Source organism: Podarcis raffonei, chromosome 18 (genome assembly GCF_027172205.1).
Source record: "Podarcis raffonei isolate rPodRaf1 chromosome 18, rPodRaf1.pri, whole genome shotgun sequence".
In the NCBI taxonomy this organism is placed as follows: Eukaryota; Metazoa; Chordata; class Lepidosauria; order Squamata; family Lacertidae; genus Podarcis; species Podarcis raffonei.
The window spans coordinates 2,812,803-2,837,329 of NC_070619.1; the positions used below are offsets into that span (position 1 = coordinate 2,812,803).

Here is a 24,527-nt window from a genome sequence, read left to right on the forward strand (position 1 = left end):
TCTCTGCCTGGTTGCTTGGAGTTTCACTACTCGCCTAGGGTTAGGGAACTACCAGAAGGCCCTTGGAGCTGGACCTCAGTGTCCAGGCAGAACGATGGGGGTGGAGACGCTCCTTCAGGTATACAGGACCAAGACCGTTTAGGGCTTTCAAGGTCAGCACCAACACTTTGAATTGTGCTTGGAAAATAAAATGAACCGGATGCAAGAGTTCTGAATGTTTCCCCATTGCCAATGAAAAGCGGTCATCGTTTGTTGAGAGAGACATCCTGCCTTTCACCACGACATATCCCAAGCAGTGTTCAAAATTCACCAGGTGCCAGGCACATTTTGAACCTGGCTATCGGTCACTCATGACCAAGTGAAGATGCCTGGGTGCCAGGATGGCGCCTGACGTCTCCACCATCTGGGGATCCTTGGATCAGGGCTGTTTTCACACACTAAGGTCCCATCCTGTAGAATTCAATCTGTTATGTTTTATCTGCACAATCGGAATGAATTTCTGGAACCAAAATGCTTTTTCAGTGCAGCCTGAGCAGGAGAAGTGAAGAGCGTTATAGCGAATTGTTGTTGCTTGTCTTGGCTTTCCCCACTGCCCTGCTCAGAGTTGTGAAGGATATTCTTATGTTATGAATGGTTCATGTCACCATTAAGAAAAAAGAGGTCAGAAAAGGCCAGTAGATATGCAAACTATCCCTGGATGAAGGGACTTTTATTCTTTAGGTTCTCAAAGATTCTTAACCTGGCTCAAGGTTGTCCTCTGAACTAGACAGATGTTTAACTGAGAATCCATCACAGTCAGTCCACCCTTTGAAAAATAAGACTTTTGAGGCGTCTTGCCCCCAAATGGCAAATAGGCATTCCATTTTGGTGACTGTAACCTTGGTTTAGGGACGCGGGTGGCGCTGTGGGTAAAAGCCTCAGCGCCTAGGGCTTGCCGATCGAAAGGTCGGCGGTTCGAATCCCCGTGGCAGGGTGCGCTCCCGTTGTTCGGTCCCAGCGCCTGCCAACCTAGCAGTTCGAAAGCACTCCCGGGTGCAAGTAGATAAATAGGGACCGCTTACTAGCGGGAAGGTAAACGGCGTTTCCGTGTGCGGCTCTGGCTCGCCAGAGCAGCGATGTCACGCTGGCCACGTGACCCGGAAGTGTCTCCGGACAGCGCTGGCCCCCGGCCTCTAGAGTGAGATGGGCGCACAACCCTAGAGTCTGTCAAGACTGGCCCGTACAGGCAGGGGTACCTTTACCTTTACCTTTAACCTTGGTTTAAGTAGCCATTTGGTGCCTGGCTTATATATATTATGTTTTTATATGTGTTGGAAGCCACCCAGAGTGGCTGGGGCAACCCAGTCAGATGGGCGGGGTACAAATATTATTATTAATTATTATCATTACAGTGGTACCTTCAGGTTACAGACTCCGCTAACCCAGAAATAGTACCTCGGGTTAAGAACTTTGTTTCAGGATGAGAACAGAAATCGCGCAGTGGCAGTGGGAGGCCCTATTAGCTAAAGTGGTACCTCAGGTTAAGAACAGTTTCAGGTTAAGAACAGACCTCCAGAACAAATTAAGTTCTTAACCCAAGGTACTACTGTATCATTATTATTTACTATTACTACTACTACAGTGGTACCTCGGGTTACATATGCTTCAGGTTACAGACTCCGCTAACCCAGAAATAGTGCTTCAGGTTAAGAACTTTGCTTTAGGATAAGTACAGAAATTGTGCTCCAGCGGTGCGGCGGCAGAAGGTGGCCCCATTAGCTAAAGTGGTACTTCAGGTTAAGAACAGTTTCAGGTTAAGAATGGACCTCCAGAACAAATTAAGTACTTAACCCAAGGTACCACTGTACTACTACTAGATTAGATATGGGGAAACTTGGAGCCCTCCAGATGTTCCTGGCCAATGGCCAGGGATGAAGGGATGTTGGCGCCTAGTGCCATCCGGGTTTCAAGCAGGCAGGCTCCACACCAACTGTGGCATATCAGTATCCAGCAGTATCTGACGGGGAAACAGAAACCCTTCCTCCAAAGCCCTGGTTGCGTCAAAGAAGGCAGCCAGAACTTGGGAGATGGACGAGGGGGCCACCTTGTTTCCTCCTGCTCGGGACTCAAACCCATGGCTTCAGGTTACAAGGAAGGAGATTGCGACTCAACATCAGGAAGAGACATTCTCAACAGGGGAACGGTCTCCCCTGGAAGGCTGCGGACTCTTGGGGGCTTTTAAGCAGAGGTTAGATGGCCATCTGCCAGGGATGCTTTAGCATTGCAGGGGGTGGGGCTAGATGACCCTTGGGGTTCCTTCCAGCTTTACAGTTCTATGATTCTATGAACTGGCAAGTGAGAGAGAGCACCTCCTTTTGTCCGTGGTACTTGGCAAAGGGCAGTCTGCGTGGAGCAAGCGGGAGGAGGGAGCTGCCCCAAAAGGACCCCTTGCTTCCCCCAAGCCCCTCTGCCGCCGCCCCCCCTATATTATTGTATTGATCTTTATTACGGCCATTGGCCCATCACACGACAGTTTCCCATACCAACATAATGTACTTAAAGCTCCAAATTTAAAACCGCCAAAACTTACAAAAAACAGACAAGAACCAAAGCAAAACAAAAACAAAAGACCAACATCATACATTACAATAAATTTGTAACATAAACATCGCCCTCTACTCATAAATTAGTAGAAGACATCAATGGTGATATCACCTAATTACATCCTAAAACATAGATCATAGTTTAGAGGGATTATCCGAGCCACACAGGAGTCCGTTTCTCTTCTTTAGGGATAGGACGCTGATCAAGAATCTGGCAACCATGAGTGATCTTAGGGGGTCATCATCATTTAATAGATATCTCAGTTTGGCTTCATTCGTATCATCGGCAATTCCCTTTAGATATTGAGCAAGAAACTTGCTCCTGGCCGATGAGTGAAAAGCACAATCAAAAATTATGTGATGCAACGATTCCGGTGCCCCACAATTACAATCACATAAGAGCGATATCTGTGCCGCCCCCCCCTCTCACCTCTGGTGGTTCTCAGCGGGCGCTGCTTTCCCGCTGCCCACGTGGTCCTGGTTCAGATGCCTGCGGAGGGCGATCTTGGCCGGGGAGAAGCGGGTGTAATCCGGCAAGGACAAGCTAGAGGCCTTGTCCGGCTTCTGCCTGCCGCTGTGGCTGGGCGTGCAGGGGACTATGTCTTGGTCCAGGTGGGAAGCCGGATACTGGGGGGTGCCCTGCTTGGAGGAGGAGGACGAGGAGGACGAGGAGGCCGGGCGGCCAAGAGCGGCGTGGATCTCGTAGGGCGTGGCGTGGCCGTTCATGGACAGCTCGGGGCTCATGCCGTTCAGGTGGGGGCCCGCAGGGAACTTGGAGCACTCCAGCTCGGGGTGGAAGGTGCTGTGATCGGGCTCCGCCTCTCGGCTCGGGTGGCGCTTGTGGCGTGGGTGGGCGAGCGAGTCGTCAGGAGGCATGTAGGACTTCAGCTGCAGCAGCTCCTGCTGCCGCTGACTCTTCTCAAGCTCCACGATGCTGATCTTTAAAAGAAAAAGAAAAAATGGGGAGGAGGGAAATCAGGAAGTTTATGTGCAATGCACAAATTGGTTACGCCTGGGTTGGGGCGTCTTCCAACACTCTGGTCCTACGATTCCACGAAACCCTACCTTTCCCGCCCTGACCTGGCCACAGTGATCCATGCGACGGTCATCTCCAGGCTTGACTACTGTAATTCGCTCTACGCGGGGCTGCCCTTGAAGCTGACCCAGAAACTCCAGTGGGTGCAGAATGCTGCAGCGAGGCTCTTCACGGGGTCTCTGCCATGGGAGCATATTCACCCAGTGCTTTTCCAGCTGCACTGGCTCCCGGTGGAGTATAGGGTCAGGTTTAAGGTGCTGGTTTTGACCTTTAAAGCCCTTCACGGCCTAGGACCCTCGGACCTACAGGACCGCCTCTCCCGGTCTGCCCCACAGAGAGTCTCAAGGTCCATAAATAGCAACACCCTAGTGGTCCCGGGCCCTAAGGAAGTTAGATTGGCTTCAGCCAGAGCCAGGGCCTTTTCAACTCTGGCTCCGGCCTGGTGGAACGCTCTGCCTCATGAGACCAGGGCCCTGCAGGATCTGATTTCTTTCCGCAGGGCCTGTAAGACAGAGTTGTTCCGCCTGGCCTTTGGCTTGGAGCCAATTTGATTCCCTCCCTCTCTTTCTTTTTTCCTTTCCTTCTCCTGCGATGAGGCTACAATTTAATATTTTAATGTTTCAATATTTTAATGTTGTTTTTAAGTTGTAATCATTCAACTTGTTTTTATTATTGCTTGTAAGCCGCTCTGAGCCCGGCCTTGGCTGGGGAGGGTGGGGTATAAATAAAAATTATTATTATTATTATTATTATTATTATTATTATTATTATTATTATTACCTGCAGCTCCAAGCAATGCTTCTGTTTCTCAGAGATCTGGTTTTTCAGTGCTTGCTTTTCCTTGAGCAGATTCTCCAGCGACAGCGTCGACCAGTCCAGCTTCAGCTCTTCGCACCTGGCCTTCAGCTAGGATATGGGGGAGACAGACAAGGAGGGTGAGTTTGGACGTGAGCCACCCCAGCCCCCAGCCCCAAGACGCTGGGACTCCCCTTGGGGAGGACGCACCAGCTGCAAACTCTGGTTCCTGAGCTGGCCATTGTCTTTCTCCAGCTGCTTGGTCTGCTCCTTCAGCTGCTGGTTGTGAGCAGAGATCTCCTTCTGAGCCTGGATAAGGTCGTTGTACGTCAGTGCCTTAACACCCAGCTAGGTTGGTGGGGGGACAGAACATGGTTAGACCCCCACCCAGCAGCATTCCGGCGACATAAAACAGGGAGCATCAGTTTGGGAGCAGGGAGGAAGTTCAGGAAAACAAAAAAGAACGGCCTGTCTTCTCCTCGTGCCCCTTTCCATGCCAACTCAGAAAGCCATGACCCTGTTGCTGCAGCTGCTACAGAGACCACCCAGCCCACTGTGTTACAGTCTCCCCTTTTCTGGGCTAATGGTCCTGAGCATACCCTTGGGGGGCTTGCCTGGAGGGACTCAGGATTACATCTTTATTGCTTCGTGGTGGTAACTGTCCCTTTGTTTGGTAACCGTATGCTTCGATGTTGCAAGCTGCCCTGAGACTGTACAGTGGAAGGCGCTAAATCTGACCCAGACAGATTTACTGTATTTTTCGCTCCGTAAGACGCACTTTTTTCCTCCTAAAAAGTAAGGGGAAATGTGCGTGCGTCTTATGGAGTGCATGGCGCTGTGCAGAGAGGGAGAGCTGCGCAGTGCCCCTTCAGCGAAGCGCCTCTCCTGTGAAGCGGGAGGAAGAACGGAGCCCATTCTGTTCCTCCTCCCGCTTCGCTGAAGGGGCGCTGCGCAGCTCTCCCTCTCTGTTCCTCCTACGTTCCTCCCTTTTATTCCTCCTCCCGCTTCGCAGGAGAGGCGCTGCGCAGAGACAGTGGCCAGCACTGTGGCCACACAGTGACCAGCTTGATGCCTGTGGGACGCCCACAAGAAGTACATGAGCATCATAGCATCTCTAAAAACTAGGTACGTCTTATGGTCGGGTGAGTCTTATAGAGCAAAAAATACGGTGATGTGTCTAGAATTGTCCTGTCCTGATTGATATCAGGACCAATGCATGGGGCAGGGCGCTCTTCAGATCTGAAGTTTTCGCACAGAGTTAGGGAGCGGATAACAATCTGGGATGTGGGGGCCCCTGTACAGCTTGCGCAAAGACCATTGCACTGTGACTCCAGGCTAGAAATGGGTCTGGTGTGTGCAATCTAGATGTGGCCTGAAGGGAAAGAGAAATAAAAAATACCAGCTGCAAGGAAGATCGGCTATGCTATGGGCATGGGTAAGAGGGCAATTAAACCATTAAGAAGAGGACTTGGAAAAAGTGGGGAAAGTGGAGATGGAATGTAGAATGGTCCAGACCTGACTGCCAGAGGCCTTGGGAAAAGTGAGACAGAGGGTTTTACGCACGTGATATGCCAGATTAATAAATATTCAGGTGCAGAAAGCACATCCATGGTGTCGAGAGATATATCAGTTAATGTCTGAATGTAAGGCTATGGAGGATAGTAATGACTGGATAGTCATGCGTAGTTACAATCGAGCTATAACATGGAGGTCCTCTTTCGAGGGCCTTCTGGCAGTTCCCTCACGGCGAGGATACAGGGAACAAGGCAGAGGGCCTTCTCGGTGGTGGCGCCCTCCCTGTGGAATGCCCTTCCTTCAGATATCAAGGAAATAAACACCTACACAACTTTCTGGAGACATTTGAAGGCAGCTGTGTATAGGGAAGCTTTTTAATGTCTGATGTTTTGTTATCTTTTTATATAGGCTGGAAGCCGCCCAGAGTGGCTGGGGTAGAATAAATATTAATACAGTGGTACCTCGGGTTACAAACACTTCGGGTTACAGACTCCGCTAACCCGGAAGTAGTACCTTGGGTTAAGAACTTTGCTTCAGGATGAGAACAGAAACCGTGCGGTGGCACAACGGCGGGAGGCCCCATTAGCTAAAGTGGTGCTTCAGGTTAAGAACAGTTTCAGGTTAAGAACAGACCTCCGGAATGAATTAAGTTTGTAACCAGAGGTACCACTGTAAATAACAACAACAACAACAACACATGCTTTCCAGAGGGCATTCTCTGTCTGTCTGTCTGTCTGTCTGTCTCCCCCCCCCCCACCTGGCCAGGCCACTCCCCACTCCTACCTCATCCAGTTTCTGCTGGAACAACCGCTTGATTTCTTCCTTCTGAGCCTGGCAGTGAGTAAACAACTGTTGGGCCTTCCCCAGAAGTTGAGTATTCTTCTCCTAGAAGCAGGGACAGGAGAGGGTGGGGACACAGCAAGGTTAACAGGCGCATACAGCACATTACCCAGTGTAAAGAAATGGTACAAAAAGGGATTTGTAAGTAGATAAAGCAATACTGCATGTGAGATGAACCTTTTTACAAACATGAGTTGTAAGGCACTGTTGTATGACAATTACAGTTTCTCCAAACATCTCAAATTACCGTATTTTTCGCTCTATAAGACGCACCAGACCACAAGACGCACCTAGTTTTTGGAGGAGGAGAACAAGAAAAACATATTCTGAATCTCAGAAGCCAGAACAGCAAGAGGGATCGCTGCGCAGTGGAAGCAGCAATCCCTCTTGCTGTTCTGGCTTCTGGGATAGCTGCGCAGCCTGCATTCGCTCCATAAGACACACAAACATTTCCCCTTACTTTTTAGGAGGGAAAAGGTGAGTCCTATAGAGCAAAAAATACGGTATTTATGTTCCTTCTTTTGCATTCTGTTTCAGGCTTCAATGGTAAGAAAACTGAGAACTGCTGCAAGGCGGCATCGGTAGATTCCACTACTGCCTCTCGCTTGACTTTTCAAAACTGTGCTAATTATATCTTTCAGCAAGAGCTTAAATCAACAGAGCTTTGTTGCTTCTCAGGGCCAAGGGTTGAGTTTCAAAATTCCAAAAGGGGCGATTGCATTTCTACTCAGAAAAACTCCCTGATCAGGCTTAAAAGGAAGATCCTACACAGCTGCCGAAAGGAAGTTTGTCTCCTTACCTTTTCCTGTTCCAGCAGCTGCTGAAGGTTCGCTTTATACTGAGGAGTCTTCATGTACGTCATGAACTGCATGTACTGGATCTTGAACGAATCTGCGTAAGACCAGAGGAGATGGAGAACAGAAGAACATCGTCAACGACAGCCTTGCATTCAGAACCAGCCTTCCCCATCCCAGTCTCAGTAGAACAGCGGTCCAGACTGAGCTGGCGACTCAGAGCCAGCTGCAGCTCCTATTTAAGGGCTCAGTCCGAGGACCTCTGGTGCTGAAACAATATCTGAGCTCCCTTTATGTAGAATCTCTAGCCTGAGCCCTATATGAGCTGTCCATGGTGCTACTGAAGATAAGAGTCACAGGTCCTATTCAAGTCCCCCAAGGGCTGGTGCTGAAACAATATTTGAGCTCTGCTCATATGGAGCATCTAGCCCAAGGGTCTGCAACCTTTAAGACAAAAAGAGCCACTTGGACCCGTTTCTGAAGGAAAAAAAACTGTGAGCCGCAAAACCGGGAAGGTGACGTCGGGACGGTGCGTGACTAACGCACGCACCGCCCCCATGCGACGTCACAGCCGGTACAGTGCCTGCCACAGTGGGAAGTGTCGGGGCGCACAATGCGCCTCCTCCCCCTCGCTAGTATCCGCCCCAGAGCCGTGGCAAAGGTGTAAAAGATGTTAGGGTGTGAAACCTAAGACGCTGGCTGTTGGGATACTGCCAAGTTAGCAATGTCATGTGACTTTAAGTGACTTTAAGTAGTCAAGCTTGTTAAGTTGTTAAGTTGCTCAGTATATAAAGAGTGTTTGTTTTCTCTGCCTGTGGGGCGTGAAGCAAAAAAGTCTGAAAGCTCCGGAGGTGTTTCTGTTATCTTTCTGCAATAAACCTGTCTTTGGAAAGACAGGCTTCCCTGTGTCGTTATTTCTTTGCTGCTGAGACTTTGAAGCTTGTACTTCACTTCGTTATTTCTTTGCTGCTGAGACTTTGAAGCTTGTACTTCACTTCGTTATTTCTTTGCTGCTGAGACTTTGAAGCTTGTACTTCACTGGACTTAATTAAAGCTCTGCAAAGAGAACTGTTGCTGGTGGCGCAGCGGAAGCGTTTACTGGACCAGTACACAGTCGGTCAGTTGCCGACCCCTGATCTAGCCTGAAGCCTCCGTGGAGCTGTCCAGGGTGCTGATGAAGCCTCACACTTCCCTATTTGCACAAACCTGAACACACCCACACCCTCCCACACCAACCATGTGGGTTGGCCTGGTCATCGAGGAGGGGGGGGGAAGCCCTCTTACCTAGCAGCTTCTGGAGTGCAGGCGGGGTGGGGGTCACCAACAGCTGGTTTGACGAATGCCGCTGCACTTTAGGAGGTAGTTGGTAATACGGACTACGAGGTGACCTGTAAGCATCTGGAAGGGAGATGACGCAAGGCATTAAGTTCCTCACTTTGCTTCAGAAGCCCCCCCCCCCAAGGAAAACAGGAGGTTGTGGAATTGTGGAGAGGAAACAAGCTGGGAGATGGCTTGAACCACAAGTGGAGGAAAGATGTGGTTGAACACAATCAAACACTGGTGAGGGCTCATTGCCAAGCCTACCTATGAAGCCGTAAATGGCTCAGGACTGCTAGCACACACACACAATGTGGGGGGGGGGGGAACGTGAAGCAGCTAATGCTACTCTAGATTCCTGCGGCCCCCGTTAACTCTGCCAGCTCAGATCTCCCCTGCAGGGGCAGCGAACCACGAGGGCAGGGTGTGGGGAATCCGTGAAACCAACCAATGCCTCTACCTAGCTCCACCCTTATTTCAGACACTGCATCAGTATATCACGATGTTGAAAACCAGCTCCATCCTTATTCCAGACATCATGATGTATCGGAATATTGTGATGTTTAGCTGGTGATATATCGCGATGCTGAGGGCCAGCCCTAGTAGAAGAAAGAAGATTCCACCTAAACATTAGGAAGAACTTCCTGACAGTAAGAGCTGTTTGACAGTGGAATTTGCTGCCAAGGAGTGTGGTGGAGTCTCCTTCTTTGGAGGTCTTTAAGCAGAGGCTTGACAACCATATGTCAGGAGTGCTCTGATGGTGTTTCCTGCTTGGCAGGGGGTTGGACTCGATGGCCCTTGTGGTCTCTTCCAACTCTATGATTCTATGATTCTAAGCAAAATCCAATTGCACATTTAATGAAAGTAACACCTTTTAAACTAGCTTTATTCTGTGAACTGCCCTGAGACCTCCAGGTATAGGGCGGTATATAAATTCAATTAATTAATAATGGCCCACGCCACAAGGTGAAGGGTGGCAGGTGGCCAGGTAACACCAAGCAACTTGGCAGCTCACCCTGAGGAGAAGACGAGCAGGCCTGCGAAACAGTCTGAGCGTGGAGGAGCTCCAGGGCCGCCTGGTTCCTCTTGGGCTTCCGCTCTGAGCTCACAATGTTCATCTTCTTGGGGCGCCCGCGCTTCCTGCCGGCCATTTTCCTCCCCTTCTTGCTCAGCTTCTTCTTGCGGGCTTTGGACGGAGATGGCTTTTTGATGGCGTTGGCCCCGGGGGCGGCCTCTTCTTCAGCACCATAGTCCTATGTTCAACAAACAGATAAATAAGAGGACACGAAACTCAAGAAAAGCAGAAGCCCTCCCTCGAGAAGTTGCCCAAGGGCTCTCTGTTGCTCCCAGAGGCGTGAGGACTAGAATATTGTGCTATACTTATAGGAAGGGCTGGTTACTGAGAGGAAGTGCTTGTTTGCCTGTACTTCCGATTTCAATTTTTTAAAAAAAACTTGCTTGAAAAGACTATTTAAAGAAATATTACAGTATGATGAACTCACGACTGGATTTGAGCTATGAGCAACAGAAGTAAATAGATTATAATACTGTGGTTGTGATTTGATAGATAGAAGGAGCAGTAGAAAGGGAGCAACAACAACATGGAAAACGGGGTGGGAAGTCAACAAAAATAAGAGAAAAGCTTTGATTGTATATGTTCGGAATGTTGGAACTTAATAAAATATAATTGGGGGGTGGGAAGGTTTGTTTAAAGAAATGTCATGTTGTAGATGTTGGGATCCCCAGCACCACCCAGAAACATGCTGCCCCTCTGAGGTGTGCCTGAGCCTGGCTTTTAGGAAACTGCAACTGTCTACACACAGCGGATTATTTGTGGGATCAGACCTTGGTCTCTTGGGCCTTTGTTGGCGTGGTGGTGTTGCTCTTGCTTTCTCGTTGCTGGCGACGTCTAGCTGCCTCTTGTTCCTCCTGCGGAGTGTAAACATTGAGAGCGTGAGCACGGAGAAGCCTGGGAGTTGGGGGGGGGAGAGAAAAGACAGGAAAACCCCCCCTCCTTCCAAACAATAAGAGGTGGAGGACACACAGGAAGAGCGTGTCATTTCTCCTCTTGAAAACGGGCAATTCCACCGTGCGTGAAAATGTGAGCCTATCTCCCCGCAGCCTTTCCAACATAGGGCATTGGAGGATTTGAAACAGACATTGGATAGTCAACCCATCAGGAATTATTTAACTGTGATTCCTGCATCAGAGGAGTTGGACTAGCTCAGGGATTTCCACACTTTGTTCTCCAGCTGTTTTGGGACTACAATTCCCATCACCCCTGACCAATGGTCCTGCTAGCTAGGGATGGTGGGAGTTGTGGTCTAACAACAGCTGGAGACCAGAGTATTGGAAACACTGGCCCAGATGATTCCTTAGGGTCTCCTCCAGCTCTGCAATTCCATGATTCCATGCATACCAGCCACGGGAGAAGAGTGCTCAAAGAGTGCTTTTGCACCCGCATTACGTGTCTCAGAGAGGCTGCACTATTCTGAAGCTTCCACGACTGCAGTTAGGCTTAAAAAGTAAAACGGCTATTGTTACGCTACTTACCCTGAGTTTTGGATTTTTGAGACTAGAGAAGTAGTTTTCAAGCTAAATAGCAACGACAAGAAAAATAGATCAGTATAATAAATAAATGAATAAACCTCCTCAGATGTTCCAGGTGTTTCAAAGGAGCATTCAGGCATCGTCTCCCTAAAAACTGCACCAAGAACTCGCCCTTAAAATATCATCACACCAGCACTGGCTCTTTTAGCGACTTGGGACCAACAAAACGAGAAGTCTTGTTTATTTTTTCCTATGAAATTTATATATGACTTGATTGTAAAAAAGCAAAAGCAAAAAAACCAAACCCCACGACTCTCAAAATAGTTTACAGAAAGCAGCGTCTAAGAAGCCGACAGAGCTTGTGTTGATGGACCACAATCACAGTGCAATGACTGAACAATGGGAAACTGCAGGCGCTGTGTTCTTAGGAACCGCAAGAAGCGACAAACCGTCAGGGCGGACGGGGGGGGGGGCGGGGGACTTGCCACCTAAAATCACCAAAGATAAAAGGTTGCAATCCAACCAAATAAATAAATGCAAAAGAGAGGTGTCAGGGTCCTATCGCAGAGCACCCAGGAACTTTGGGTCCCTTCCAGCTTGACAATTCCATAATTCTAATTCTCTGCGGAATGTGGTTTGTGGATTTCGCTTGCTACTGCTCACCCCGCCCCTTTTATTTTTATTGTATATATTTATTAAATTTATATGCTGCCCTTCGTCAAAGATCTCTGGGCGGTTCACAGAATGAAATACAAAATAAAACACAAGTAAATAATTGAACCAAAACAACAAAATAGTAACACGCCCTTTCCTGATCCCACCAGGAACACAAATGCACAACATGAAAACCGGTGTTGGGCTGAACGTTGATTCTTGGTATAACACAGTAGGGTCAATAGCATTGGCTGAGAAACTAACGTGCCAGGTGAGAGGGGCAAAGGGCAAACACAATCCATATTCCTTTTATAATATATGGCAAAGGTTTACTGGATACATAAATTGTTCAGACTGTGGCAGGAATCCACCCAGCGCTCATGGGAAAATGTGGTGTGATCTCTTAAAGCGTAATCAAATGAAACTTTTAACACGTGGGTACGCTGAAAGTCTGCAATTTTATCAGGACAAGTTATTTGTTGTTTACTGTTGTAACAGCTACTTTCCCCAAAATTATCTTCTGTACCGTGAAAATAAATAAAACTTTTTTTTTAAATGCACAATAAAATTAGGCTGGTGATGCTCACCACTGCCGTTTGCAAATAAATTAATGCACAAACTCATTCACACTTACACGCACACAGCCCGCCACCCACCCACCCACTGCCCTGTGTGCGCCTACTCACTATGGTCCGATCAATAGTATGCAGGTAGTAAGAAACAGGTTTCCCAGTCCATGAGACAGACCCTTTGAGTGGTGACAGTTCTACGACTCTCATAATAGTGCCGATATCTTTTGGGGGAGGAGAAAGATGGGAGAGGGTTAAAGAGGAAAGGGGAGCGCCAGCCGCGGAGCACATTTCAGAGTCACACCCCACCCTTTGTGCTGTTTCACTAGGGAACTCAATCCCACAGGAGCCAGGGGTGGACAGCAACTTAGATGGCTTTCAAAGAGGACTGAGGGCCAAATTGACGGAGGGAGAAGGCTGCCAAGCCACAATGGCCGGAAGCAGTAAGTGCTTCTGAATACCAGCTGCCGGAAGCCGCAGAAGGAGAGAGAGCTCTTGGGCTGGGGTCCTGATTGCAGGATTCCCACAGGCGTCTCGCTGCAAGAACAGGATGCTGGACAAGAATTGGCCTGATCCCGCAAGCTCTTCTTAGGTTCTTTAAAAAAAAACAACCAAAAGCCTGTTTCCATACACCAAAGATCGAGCATCTCTAGGCGTGGCTGAGTAGAAGGTCAACGGTCAGGGGTGCTGCAATTTGAGACTCTTAACATAGGGCTTCCCAAACGAGGGCCTCCAGTTGTTTTGGGACTACAATTCCCATCATCCCTGACCACTGGTCTTGCTAGCTAGGGATGATGGGAGTTATAGTCCCAAAACAACTGGAGGTCCAAGTTTGGGAAACCCTGCTCTGACAACATCGGGCAGAGGGATCAGAGACACACAGAAATTTCCCGTCCCGACCTAAGAATTAGCATTTGTTGCGCTATCATTCCCTCTTGAGAAGACGGGATGCCTCTTCTTAGATGAACTTCTTAGAGTTCTGTTAGGATTTCACCGCTCCCTAGGCTGCAGTTATAGGATTGTTGGACCACGTGTCTGTATGTAATGCATTTCAGCTGCTGATTGTTAGAGCTATATAAGAGGAAAGGGAGATACACTGTTTGCTCCCTTCCTCCCACTGTTCTCTCACACTGATGTTTCATTTCCGCGTTCTCTCCAAAGGAAGAGAGAGAAAGAGGAGCCATGTTTACTTTGTACTGTTGTGTTTGATCTTGTTGCAATAAATAAGGACACCCCAAAGCTAACGCTTCCATTTTGGACTCTGCTAGTCGTGTGCTCATATCCCAGGAGGATATGGGTCGCATCAGTGTGATGGGAGACCAGAGTGATGAATCCCGGGTGACGCTGCATTGGGGGAAGGCACAAGGCCTCGGCATTATCTCCCAACAAGTTCAAGCCCAGGGACATCTGAGGGAGCAGGCATAAAGGCTGCACACCTAGCTGCTCACGCTCAGTTCAAAACCTAACACACTTTTAAAATAGACAGAGGTCTTACCACTCAAGTTTCGACTGTTTATTCTAAAGTTCAACGGTGCAAAAGGTTTCGAGGATACAATCTGACCACCTGTCAGGGGAAAAAGCAGGAGCAGGGCCCCCTCGTTAGTTACCCTAAAGCAGTGGAAAGGGCACAGGTCAAATTTGTGCCTTCTTATGTCAAAAAGGCAAGGCTTTAGGAATCTCTCCTTTCCCCCAATCATTGTTCCTTGCTAACGTAAAATCAAAAAGCACAGGCAAACAAAAGGCAGGGAACATAAATCAAAAGTAAACAAACCACAGAGAGAATGCATTTGGCCAAGAAACTGAAGAGTTGGCCCTCTCTCCCTGCGGTGCAGGAATAGGTGGACTCTGGCTACTGCAGGGACAAGAACTTGCAATGACACATTTCCAGGACCTGGAACATTTCCCTGCCATCGGGTGGGGTTCCACTCCTTACGGGTCAGTTTCAGATATGTGCCACACTCTCTTCCCCCGCTAAATTGCAAAACAAAAAACAAAAAAGGCTTCTCGTGCTGCATTGATTTTTCTACATTATCTGCTCTCTGTTAATTTCGGAAACACGGTGTTGCTACTGCGCTCTGCACCTCTAATCATGTTTCCCCTCTTTTTTCCCCGCCTGCACTTTTGATTTCATGTTAATAACCATTTTGACAATCTTACCATCAGGGAGGTTCGTGGGTGCCGCACGTAAACCGTCTTAACTCTCCCCCCCCTGACTCACCAAGTTGCATGGGTGGTTGTATATGAACTGTGGGCATTAGGAGTTCGGCCATGACATGTGAAGATAAGGGATCCCCTATCCACCCCAAATAACCTCTGAAGTGATTTGCAGAGCTCAAGAAAGCTTCCCTAATGGCTGCATATAAATTGTTTCCTTTTAGGTCACAGGTTAATTGCTCTTTATACCGAGGGCAGAGAAGGGCGGGCAGAGACCGGTGGCGTTCTGCAGCAGCGCCCCCTCAGCCTAGTGAACCATATTCACCAATTAAGTGTACTTGCGGTCTTTTTTAAAAACAACAACAGCACAGGTAAATACAGCAATACAGAGGACATGAACACTTGCCACATCTAAAGCTAGACCTTTTGTCTGAAGAGCTGAATGAGGGAAAGGAAGAGCAAAACAGGGGAACAAAAAAACATTGTGAAAGCTTTTAAGCAATAAATATTGGAGCAGCCGAGCCACACTCACACACAGGCACACACATGAACATTCAGATCAGCCCTAGTAAACTGGGCCCAGCCCTAGCCGCAGAGGCTTCTGGCAAAATCTCACTGACGTGAGAGCCGTCTTTGAAATTAGCCAGGCGCCAGGAGCATTTTGCTCCTGGCTTTCGACCACCTGCAACCAAGTGGACATGCCTGGGCGCCACAATGGTGCCTGGTATCTCCACCATCTGGTGGTGCATGCCTGGGGATCACTGGAACAGGATTGTAATTCTCCATCCTGTAGAATTCCATTCTTAAGGAAATCAGTGCTCACTGGAAGGACAGATCCTGAAGCTGAGGCTCCAAGACTTTGGCCACCTCATGAGAAGAGAAGACTCTCTGGAAAAGAACCTGATGTTGGGAAAGATGGAGGGCACAAGGAGAAGGGGACGACAGAGGACGAGATGGTGGGACAGTGTTCTAACTGCTGGAAGTAAACAAGCAAATTGGTCCCGTCCCCCCATATGTAGGTGCTGGACTTGTAAGAAAGCCGAGGGTATTTTGGGATAGGATATATGATGAGATAAAAAAGATGAGACGAGATGGTTGGATAGTGTTCTCGAAGCTACCAGCATGAGTTTGACCAAACTGCGGGAAGCAGTGGAAGACAGAGGTGCCTGGCGTGCTCTGATCCAGGGGGTCACGAAGAGTCGGACACGACTAAACGACTAAACAACAACAACAACATCCTGTAGAATTCTATCCGTTGTATTTCATCTGCGCAATCAGAAAGAATTTCTGGAACCAAAATGCTTTCTCTGTGCAGCCTGAGCAGCAGCAGTCAGTGTAAAGAAAAAGAGGTCGGAATGGGCCAATATATAAGTGGACCATCCCTGAATCAAGTGACTTTTCTTCTTTAAGATCTCAGAGCTCTTAACCTGGCTCAAGGTTGTCCTCTGGACCAGCCAGATGCTTAACTGATAATCAATCGCAGTCAGTCCTTTATTCGGAAAATAAGATTTTAGAGCAGTCTTGCTCCGAAAGGTGTAACTAGACATTGCATTTTGGCAACTGTAATCTTGGTTTCAGGAGCCATTTGGCACCTAGCTTTTTTTTAATCAGAGTTTCCAACACTGCATCAGAGGGAGATTTATTCTGGATGCCTATTTGTATATATATATAAAAATGCCAGCCAAATGCAGCTTTCTGCTTTTTGTTACATCAATCTTCCTATATTATTCTGCCAGATGGGTTAATAGGCACCTTGATTTTTTTAGTTGTATAGCTATGGTATTTTTCTCTTACTCGGTCATATCACTAGAGAGAAAAACATTGTAACGGATCTGCCAGAATGTGTAATATTGTGATATATGTACTTAGAAATTGGCATTTTGGTTTTAATACAGGGTGAGTCTTTTAAAAGAGCCCCGTGGAACATGTAAAATCAGCACCCACGAGGCGTCTTTTAAAGGACTCACCCTGTATAAAATTCAGTTAAAAATTGCACACGCACACAAAATCACCCAACTGGGGTGGAAGGAAAACCCCAAGACAAAGGGTGAGAAGAGAACAAAGCTTTTGCCTGACACCTGTGGAAGAGAACTTCTCCCTGTGACAACACCCATGAGATCGAAGAAGCCTGGCAGGCTGAAACAAAAGCGCCTGGGCGGGAGTTTCACAGCCACAGGACTCATCAAGGCCACCAGATCGCATTTCAAGAGCAGGTGTCAAGTCCTCATTTGTGGGTTGTTATAATTTTTACAAGGTGAGATCAACCTGAGCCAGTTTTCTGCTGAAGGACAAAGACAAGGACTGATAGCGGCTGTTTTAAGAGAGGGTGAAAGGAAGTGGCTGGCCACTGTGGGAACAGGATGGGGGGCTGAGAAGGCTATTGACAAGCTAGAAGGTGTGTAGAGGAGGGAGACCAAGATGATCAAGGGTCTGGAAACCAAGCCTTATGAGGAACAGTTGAAGGAGTTAGGCACATTAAGCCTGCAAAAAGAAGAGACTGAGACAATAGGATGGCCACCTTCAAAGATCTGAAGGTGGAGCAAGCTTGCTTTCTGCTGCCAAACCAACAGATTCAGATTGCAAGAAACAAGATTCCAGCTAAACAACCTCCTGGTGTTAACAACTGCTTGAGAGTAGAACGGACTCCCTTGGAAGGTAGCAAACTCTCCTACAATGGAGGATTTTAAACAGAGGTTGAGTGGGATTCTTTAGCTGTGATTCCCAGATTGCAAGGGTCCCCGTTCATATATCTATGAGCTACAGCTCCCTGAGCTTCGGCTGTGCTGGCTGAAGGGAGCCAGCGTTCAGGAACATCTAGAAACACGACATCAGTTGCCCCTGCCGATATCCATTCTAGAAAGCCCATTTATTGAGGGCAGAACAGCCACCTCCAACACACAAAGAACATACTCATTGCTGCCACCACACAACTGAAAAAGCACAACTGTCATCCCAACAGTGGAGAGGACGCAACTCATTACCTTCCTTCATGTTTGCGAATCGCTCCTTCAGCTGATGATCCACCTCAGGTCCAAAGGCAAAGTTGTTCACAAAAATAACACTGGAAGGTAAGAGGAGTTTTAGTAAAACGTGGACATACACTGTCTTGCTTTTGCTGCAAGGGGTGGGGGAAAGGGTGCATGTTTGTGTGCGTACACACACATGCGCGTGCACAGACGTGCACACACATGTACTTTGTTGTCAAGGCAAGGCATAGCAAACTCTCACATGTGTTTCACTAAAGTCACCCCAGAAAATACAGGGGAATGTGTAGAATAACTTAAAAGAAAAGACCAGCCACATGGAAATGCTGCTGCAATTCAGCGGTGCTCCAAGCAACATGGTCTGCGTTTTTTAAAAGCATTAAATACATCCCAGTCACACAAATCCAAGCCTCACACTTCCCATCCCCCCGGTTTTAGTACCTGAATGCCCACTTCCTTCTCTACAGACCCTCTCAGGTGACGAGATCAGCAGAAGAGGCCCTCTTGGCAGTTCCACCTCCCTCAGAAGTTCAGGGGTGGTGGCTCCCCCGGCGGAGAGGGCCTTCTCAGCGGTGGCCCCAAAGCTGTGGAACTCCTTCACCACAGAGGTGAATCAGCCTGGACACTGGGGACCAGCTCCAAGGGCCTTCTGGCAGTTCCCTAACCCTAGGCGAGAAGTGAAGCTCCAAGCAACCAGGAAGGGGGCCTTCCCGGTGGTGACACCCACTCTGTGCAATGCGCTCCCATCAGATGTCAATGTGACAAATGACTACACAACTTTTAGAAGACACCTGAAGGCAGCCCTGTATTGGGAAATGTTTAATGTTCAATGTTTTATTATGTTTCCATATGTGTTGGAAGCCACTCAGAGTGCCTGGGGACACCTAGCCAGGTGCACAGGGTATAAAATTATTCTTATTCTTATTGGAACCTTCAGCACACAGCTTCTGGAGGAATCACAGGTTTTTGCCCCAGACCTTTGGCACCCGAAGTCCATATTTTTAGGACCCACATCTCTTTGTGGCCCCTGAGTTGTTCCAAACCGTTTTAACTGCTGTAACCTGCATGGGATCTTAGGGTGAAGGACAGTTAAATAGCAACCACCACGGCCACCACTAGCCAGGTGAGCCCCTGAGCAAGATGCCCTAAGCAACAAATCACTTTCTCCTTGCAAAGAAATGAGACGGGGGCAATATCTAGCATCCAATGAATAAGAAGTGGGGGCAGGACAAGGAGATGAACCCCATTCTGCGCCCGGGCGGCCGTACCTTGTGTTTGCGATCCTCTCCCGCCATTCCTCCGAGAGGAAGTCGCCTCTTTCCAGCTAAGAGGAGAGAAAGAGAAAGAGAAAATGGAGTTTGACTTTCTTGTTTTAACTCAGTTACAGAAAGGTAGCCGTGTTGGTCTGCCATAGTCAAAACAAAAAAATTTTTTCCTTCCAGTAGCACCTTGAAGACCAACTAAGTTAGTTCTTGGTATGAGCTTTCGTGTGCATGCACACTTCTTCAGATACACTTGAAACAGAAGTTGCCAGATCCCTCTATATAGTGAGAAGGTGGGGAGAAGGTAATATAGTGAGAAGGTAATACCCCTCCCCACCTTCTCACTATATAGAGGGATCTGGCAACTTCTGTTTCAAGTGTATCTGAAGAAGTGTGCATGCACATGAAAGCTCATACCAAGAACTAACTTAGTTGGTCTTTAAGGTGCTACTGGAAGGAAAAAAATTTTTTGTTTTGTTTTAACTCAGCCAGCTTTTACATCCCTGGCAAAATGCAGCTGTGCTTGCTACCATGCCTGAAGAGGGAGGGAACATCTTCCTAAGACCAGCCCGTGATACAGATTTCTGACTATATTTGGGCCACTGACAAGGCACTGAAATAAGGAGACCGAAAGGAAAAGTCACACCCCTCTTATCTTCAACTAGACTCTTCCTACTTTTTGGTGCGGGGGGAATAGAGAGATCGGAAGAGAAGGCATCACATACACAGGCTCCTATTAAACTGCTGTGTGTCTCCTCCCCTCCACCCAACCTTCCCCGTCTTGTTTCTCTGGTCGCAATGGTGGAAACATAATCTGCTTAGCGAGCAGCAAAGGAGAGGCTCCATCTGCACCAGATATTTCCATCTTCCCAAGGCAAGGAGGGAGCCAAAAGACAGCAACTGGCTTGGAGGATATCCACCTCAAAGCTCTCTGTTTATGCAAATCCGTGAGAATAAATCTGTGCCTCCGCAGAGGAATGTTCAAGGCGGCTGACTCTTCCGTTAAAAAACCACAAATCCATGTGCAATAATCAAAGAAAATGTTCTTTCCTGTATCGGCTAATTGTTGGAGGGGTCGTGATAAGCTCGGCGCATGTTATCATTCAATGTCGGAATGTATGTTGGTGCAAGATTGCTGGAACTTAATTTTGGAAGAAATAATATTACTAAAGAAACTGCGGCTTGCTGTCCGAAATTATAGTTACTGGTTATTTTTGGTGATACAAATTGTAGAGATATGGTCAAAAGAATTGGTATTAAACGGCTCAGGACCACAGGACCACGAGAACTGCCTCTTTCCATAGGAACCTGCCTGGACCCTGAGATCATCTTCTGAGGCCCTTCTTTGTGTGCCTCCTCCATGAGAGATCCAGAGGGTGGCAACACGAGAACAGGGCCTTTTCTGTGGTTGCTCCCCTTCTGTGGCTCACCTGGCGCCTTCATTTTGCAACTTTAGATGCCAGGCAAAAATGTTCCTCTTTAATCATTGACATCCAATGCGCTTTTAAAATGTGGCGGTTTGGGGGGATGCGTTATTAGGTTGCTCTTGTTCTGTTTATATACAGTGGTGCCTCGCAAGACGAAATTAATTCGTTCCGCAAGTTTTTTCTTCTTGCGAGTTTTTCATCTTGCGAAGCACGGTTTCCCATAGGAATGCATTGAAAATCAATCAATGCGTTCCTATGGAAACCGCCTTCAGACCAGGTCCGGGGACAGTCTGTCCCCCGACCTCTTCTGAAGGCTGGGGGGGGGGACAAGGGCTTTTCTTCCCACCGCCAGGTGGGAAGAAAAGCCCTTCTCCCCACCTCCCACCCCGCAAGCTCCGGGGACAGGAGGGCTTTCCTCCCGACTGCCAGCATTTTAAAAGCCCCCAGGACAGCGGAGACTTCTCCGCTGTCCCGGGGAGATTTTAAAATGCTGGCGGGCGGCAGCGAACCTTTCGCTGCCGCCCGCCAGCATTTTCAGATCGCCCCGGGACAGCAGAGAAGTCTCCGCTGTCCCGGGGGCTTTGAAAATGCTGGCGGGCGGCAGCGAAGCGTTCGCTGCCGCCCGCCAGCATTTTCAGATCGCAGCCATCCGAAGGCTGCCGGTGGGGCGGAGAGACCTCCTCCCGCCGCCAGCCTTCGGAGCAGCCTTCCGAAGGCTGGCGGCGGGAGGAGGTCTCTCCGCCCCACCGGCAGCCTTCGGAGCAGCCTTCCGAAGGCTGGCGGCGGGAGGAGGTCTCTCCGCCCCGCCGCCAGCCTTCGGAGGAGGTCCGAGGACAGTGGGGAAGACGCGCTGCGCTTCCCCGCTGTCCCGGAGATTTCCCTATGGGCTTTCGTCTTGCGAAGGAAGCCCATAGGGAAATTCATTTTGCGAAGCGCCTCCAAAACGGAAAACCCTTTCGTCTAGCGGGTTTTTCGTCTTGCGAGGCGTTCGTCTTGCGGGGCACCACTGTGTATGTGTGTGTGTGTATATATATATATATATATATATATATATATATATATATATAGTGATTTTATCTTGTGAACCGCACTGAGACCTGCAGGCATATAGGGTGGAATACAAATTTAATAAATAAAAAATAATATAATTTAATAATAAACATGCTATTGGCAGCATGAATAGTAATTTCAACTCAAGTCGGAAACTGACTGTAAACCTCACATTGGGCTCTTGGTGCCGTTCGCTCTGGAGCAGAGCTATAACGGGAGAAAATTGCACATAATTTGAAAACCAGACTTTCCAGACGCTTTACATATGAACTCCTAAGCCCTTGGTCCCTGACCACCAGCCAAGTCTAACAGCCCCTGCAGGGAAGCTGCCCATCCCTGGGGTCTAGAAAAAATAAATCATAGAATTGTAAAGTTGGAATGGACCCAAGGGTCATCTAGCCCAACCCCCTGCAATGCAGGAATCTCAGCTAAATATGCAGCATTCCTTGCTCTCAGGAGAGAATGCCTCTTCTAGACGGAGGGATCCCTCCATCTCTCGCAAGCGGGAGAAAAGGAATTAAGAAGCAGCACTTTGAACTGGGGCTTGGAATCAAACCAAAATCCTGCAGAAGCTAATGAACCGTTCCAGGTGACACCATTCTCCCCAAACTCCTGTTTCAGTGGAGATTTTCAATTCAGCTGGAATTTTCCAAACTTAGCCAGGAAACAAGTTCCTTTGCACACACCCTACCTCCCCACAACACAGGGTCTACCCAGCAGAGACCGCAGAAGGAAATCACGTTTCATAGCAGGCAGGGGGTGTGATTTTGCCAAGAGAAAGTGGGGTCTGTGCAAAATACATTATGAAGGAGCAAGGGCAGATTTCCAGCGGTCTATGGAGGTCCTACGGAGGTGGGGGCTGCAGGGGAGGGAGTTTTGGAGTCCAAAATAAATCTGGACTCCAAAATAAATCTGAAAAGAAAACCCTCCGTTTGCAGCAGGGGAGAAGTGTGGCCAGGCTAGCTGGCGGTAACGTAACGCAGACATGGAAGGGAGGAAAAACCCTGCATTCCGAGAGCCCTCTCTGAGCACGACACTTGGCTCACAAAGACCCGTTTGTTCTGCCTGGAAAAGCACACACAGCTATTTTTGAAATAATAATAATATTTCTTAGACACACACTCAAGAGCGGCAGGAACCCAAAGCTACGGAACGTGGCTCTGTTTCAAAGCTATGGAAGCCGTTGGAGGAGGGCTTGGGTATTTTGTACCTCCTCTCTTTCTTTTTTTCAAATATCTGAGCGGTAAAAAGTTCCCGCTCAGGAGGAAAAAAGAAGCGTTAAATCCGGAACGGCTTAATACCTTGCAGACCTTTTCTTTTTCCTTTTGCTGCAAAAGGAGCAGACTGTTAAAATTACCTTTCTTTTTTGCAGGGAGGGGAGAGAGAAATGGCACTGTGTACCCTTCAGTGCTTCCAGGAAAAAAGCACTGGACTCACACCCCAAAACCCACCAAGTGTTTTTTTTGGGGGGGGGTGTGAAGTGACTCCCAATTCGGAAACTAACAACAAATTATCTGCACACTCTGCAAAAGAATGCCAGCTTCAGCTTGGGTTTCCCCCTCCAAGAAAAAGCTGTACCAATTTAGGAGGTTTGAAGACCCTAAGTCAGGGGTCGGCAACCTAAGGCCCATGGGCCGGAAGCGGCACGCAGAGGTCGTCTGACTGGCCCACGAGTCGCCCCAGAATCAAGGTTCCCGCTCGCGTGCTGCACTAAACCGGTGCAGCGCAGTGCGGGAACTTGCTTCCGCGGCGCCAAAAATCGCGTCTGTACAGATGCCGAAAATTGTGTCTGCGCATGTGCCAAAAATCACGGGCGCACGCACGATCCGGCCCAGGCAAGATAAACCTTGCTGACCCCTGCCCTAAGTGGTGGTGAGTGACCTGCCCCATCTTAACGTGTCAAAGGCAGGAAGAGAAACTGGGGAGAAGTACGCAACCACCTTGAGCAATTGGGAGGATAGGTAAAGGGACCCCTGACCATTAGACCCAGTCATGGCCGACTCTGGGGTTGCAGCGCTCATCTCGCTTTATTGGCCGAGGGAGCCGGCATACAGCTTCCGGGTCATGTGGCCAGCATGACTAAGCCGCTTCTGGCGAACCAGAGCAGCGCACGGAAACGCCATTTACCTTCCCGCCAGAGTGGTACCTATTTATCTACTTGCACTCTGATGTGCTTTCGAACTGCTAGGTTGGCAGGAGGAGGGACCGAGCAACGGGAGCTCACCCCGTCGCGGGGATTCAAAAGGACCTTCTGATTGGCAAGCCCTAGGCTCTGTGGTTTAGACCACAGCGCCACCCGCGTCCCGGGGAATTGGGAGGACAGATGTGATATATTGGCTGTTTTTGCTGCTGCTGCAGATAGGCTGAAATGATGTCCCTCTCCTCCTCCTGAATTACCCCGCAAGTTCTCCCTCCCACACCCTCAAAGTCATTAAGCTAATCAGCCGATTTTAATTTCCTCTTGCAAGATGTGCCATCTAATGCATATAAACACACACAACTTATTTGGTCATTAGAGAAACCTTGAGGAATAGTGACAGGTGGGGAGCATTTCAGAGGAGAAAGGGCAGGGGAGGGAAGGAGAGGCAGGATGACCTCATTGCAGGAGCCATCCAGGAAACAACCACTCAAGCGCTCCAACATCCCATAGGTTCTGCGTCATTAAGCTCCCCCCAGATACCTGGACAGCATTCAGGAGGGGATACTTCCGAGTAGGAACCGCCAAGAAGTGGGGGGGAGCACCATCTGTCAGCATTAATTGCCAACGAGAAGCTTTCAAGCCTTAACTCAATAATGGAAATGGGAGCAGAAATTCCCTAGGAATTTCTAGGGAGGAGTTGTTCATGAGCTAAGCAGAGGCTGCTTGCTTTAAAGAAAGGAGCTCCTGAAGCTCTGAATTCGGGAAGCCCTGTTTAGGGAACTTTACAATGTTTGATGTTTTATTGTGCTTTTAATACTCTGCTGGGAGCCGCCCAGAGTGGCTGGGAGCAACCTGGTC

The 24,527-nt window shown here is 48.6% G+C and overlaps 1 protein-coding gene across 4 annotated transcripts in view; it reads right to left on the reverse strand.

Moving 5' to 3' along the window:
- The window catches only part of DOT1L (DOT1 like histone lysine methyltransferase), a 67,031-nt gene that overhangs the window by 17,313 nt on the left and 25,191 nt on the right, over nucleotides 1-24,527 (reverse strand). For all 4 annotated transcript variants that reach the window (XM_053372471.1, XM_053372470.1, XM_053372472.1 and 1 more), the window contains exons 8-20: nucleotides 19,059-19,114; nucleotides 17,788-17,867; nucleotides 14,148-14,216; nucleotides 12,770-12,876; nucleotides 11,433-11,474; nucleotides 10,725-10,808; nucleotides 9,895-10,132; nucleotides 8,847-8,960; nucleotides 7,568-7,659; nucleotides 6,712-6,813; nucleotides 4,624-4,761; nucleotides 4,399-4,524; nucleotides 3,013-3,521 (exon numbers count right to left, since the gene is read on the reverse strand). In XM_053372471.1, the coding sequence (XP_053228446.1) occupies nucleotides 3,013-3,521; nucleotides 4,399-4,524; nucleotides 4,624-4,761; nucleotides 6,712-6,813; nucleotides 7,568-7,659; nucleotides 8,847-8,960; nucleotides 9,895-10,132; nucleotides 10,725-10,808; nucleotides 11,433-11,474; nucleotides 12,770-12,876; nucleotides 14,148-14,216; nucleotides 17,788-17,867; nucleotides 19,059-19,114 (1,757 nt within the window). The remainder of the gene's footprint in view (nucleotides 1-3,012; nucleotides 3,522-4,398; nucleotides 4,525-4,623; nucleotides 4,762-6,711; nucleotides 6,814-7,567; nucleotides 7,660-8,846; nucleotides 8,961-9,894; nucleotides 10,133-10,724; nucleotides 10,809-11,432; nucleotides 11,475-12,769; nucleotides 12,877-14,147; nucleotides 14,217-17,787; nucleotides 17,868-19,058; nucleotides 19,115-24,527) is intronic.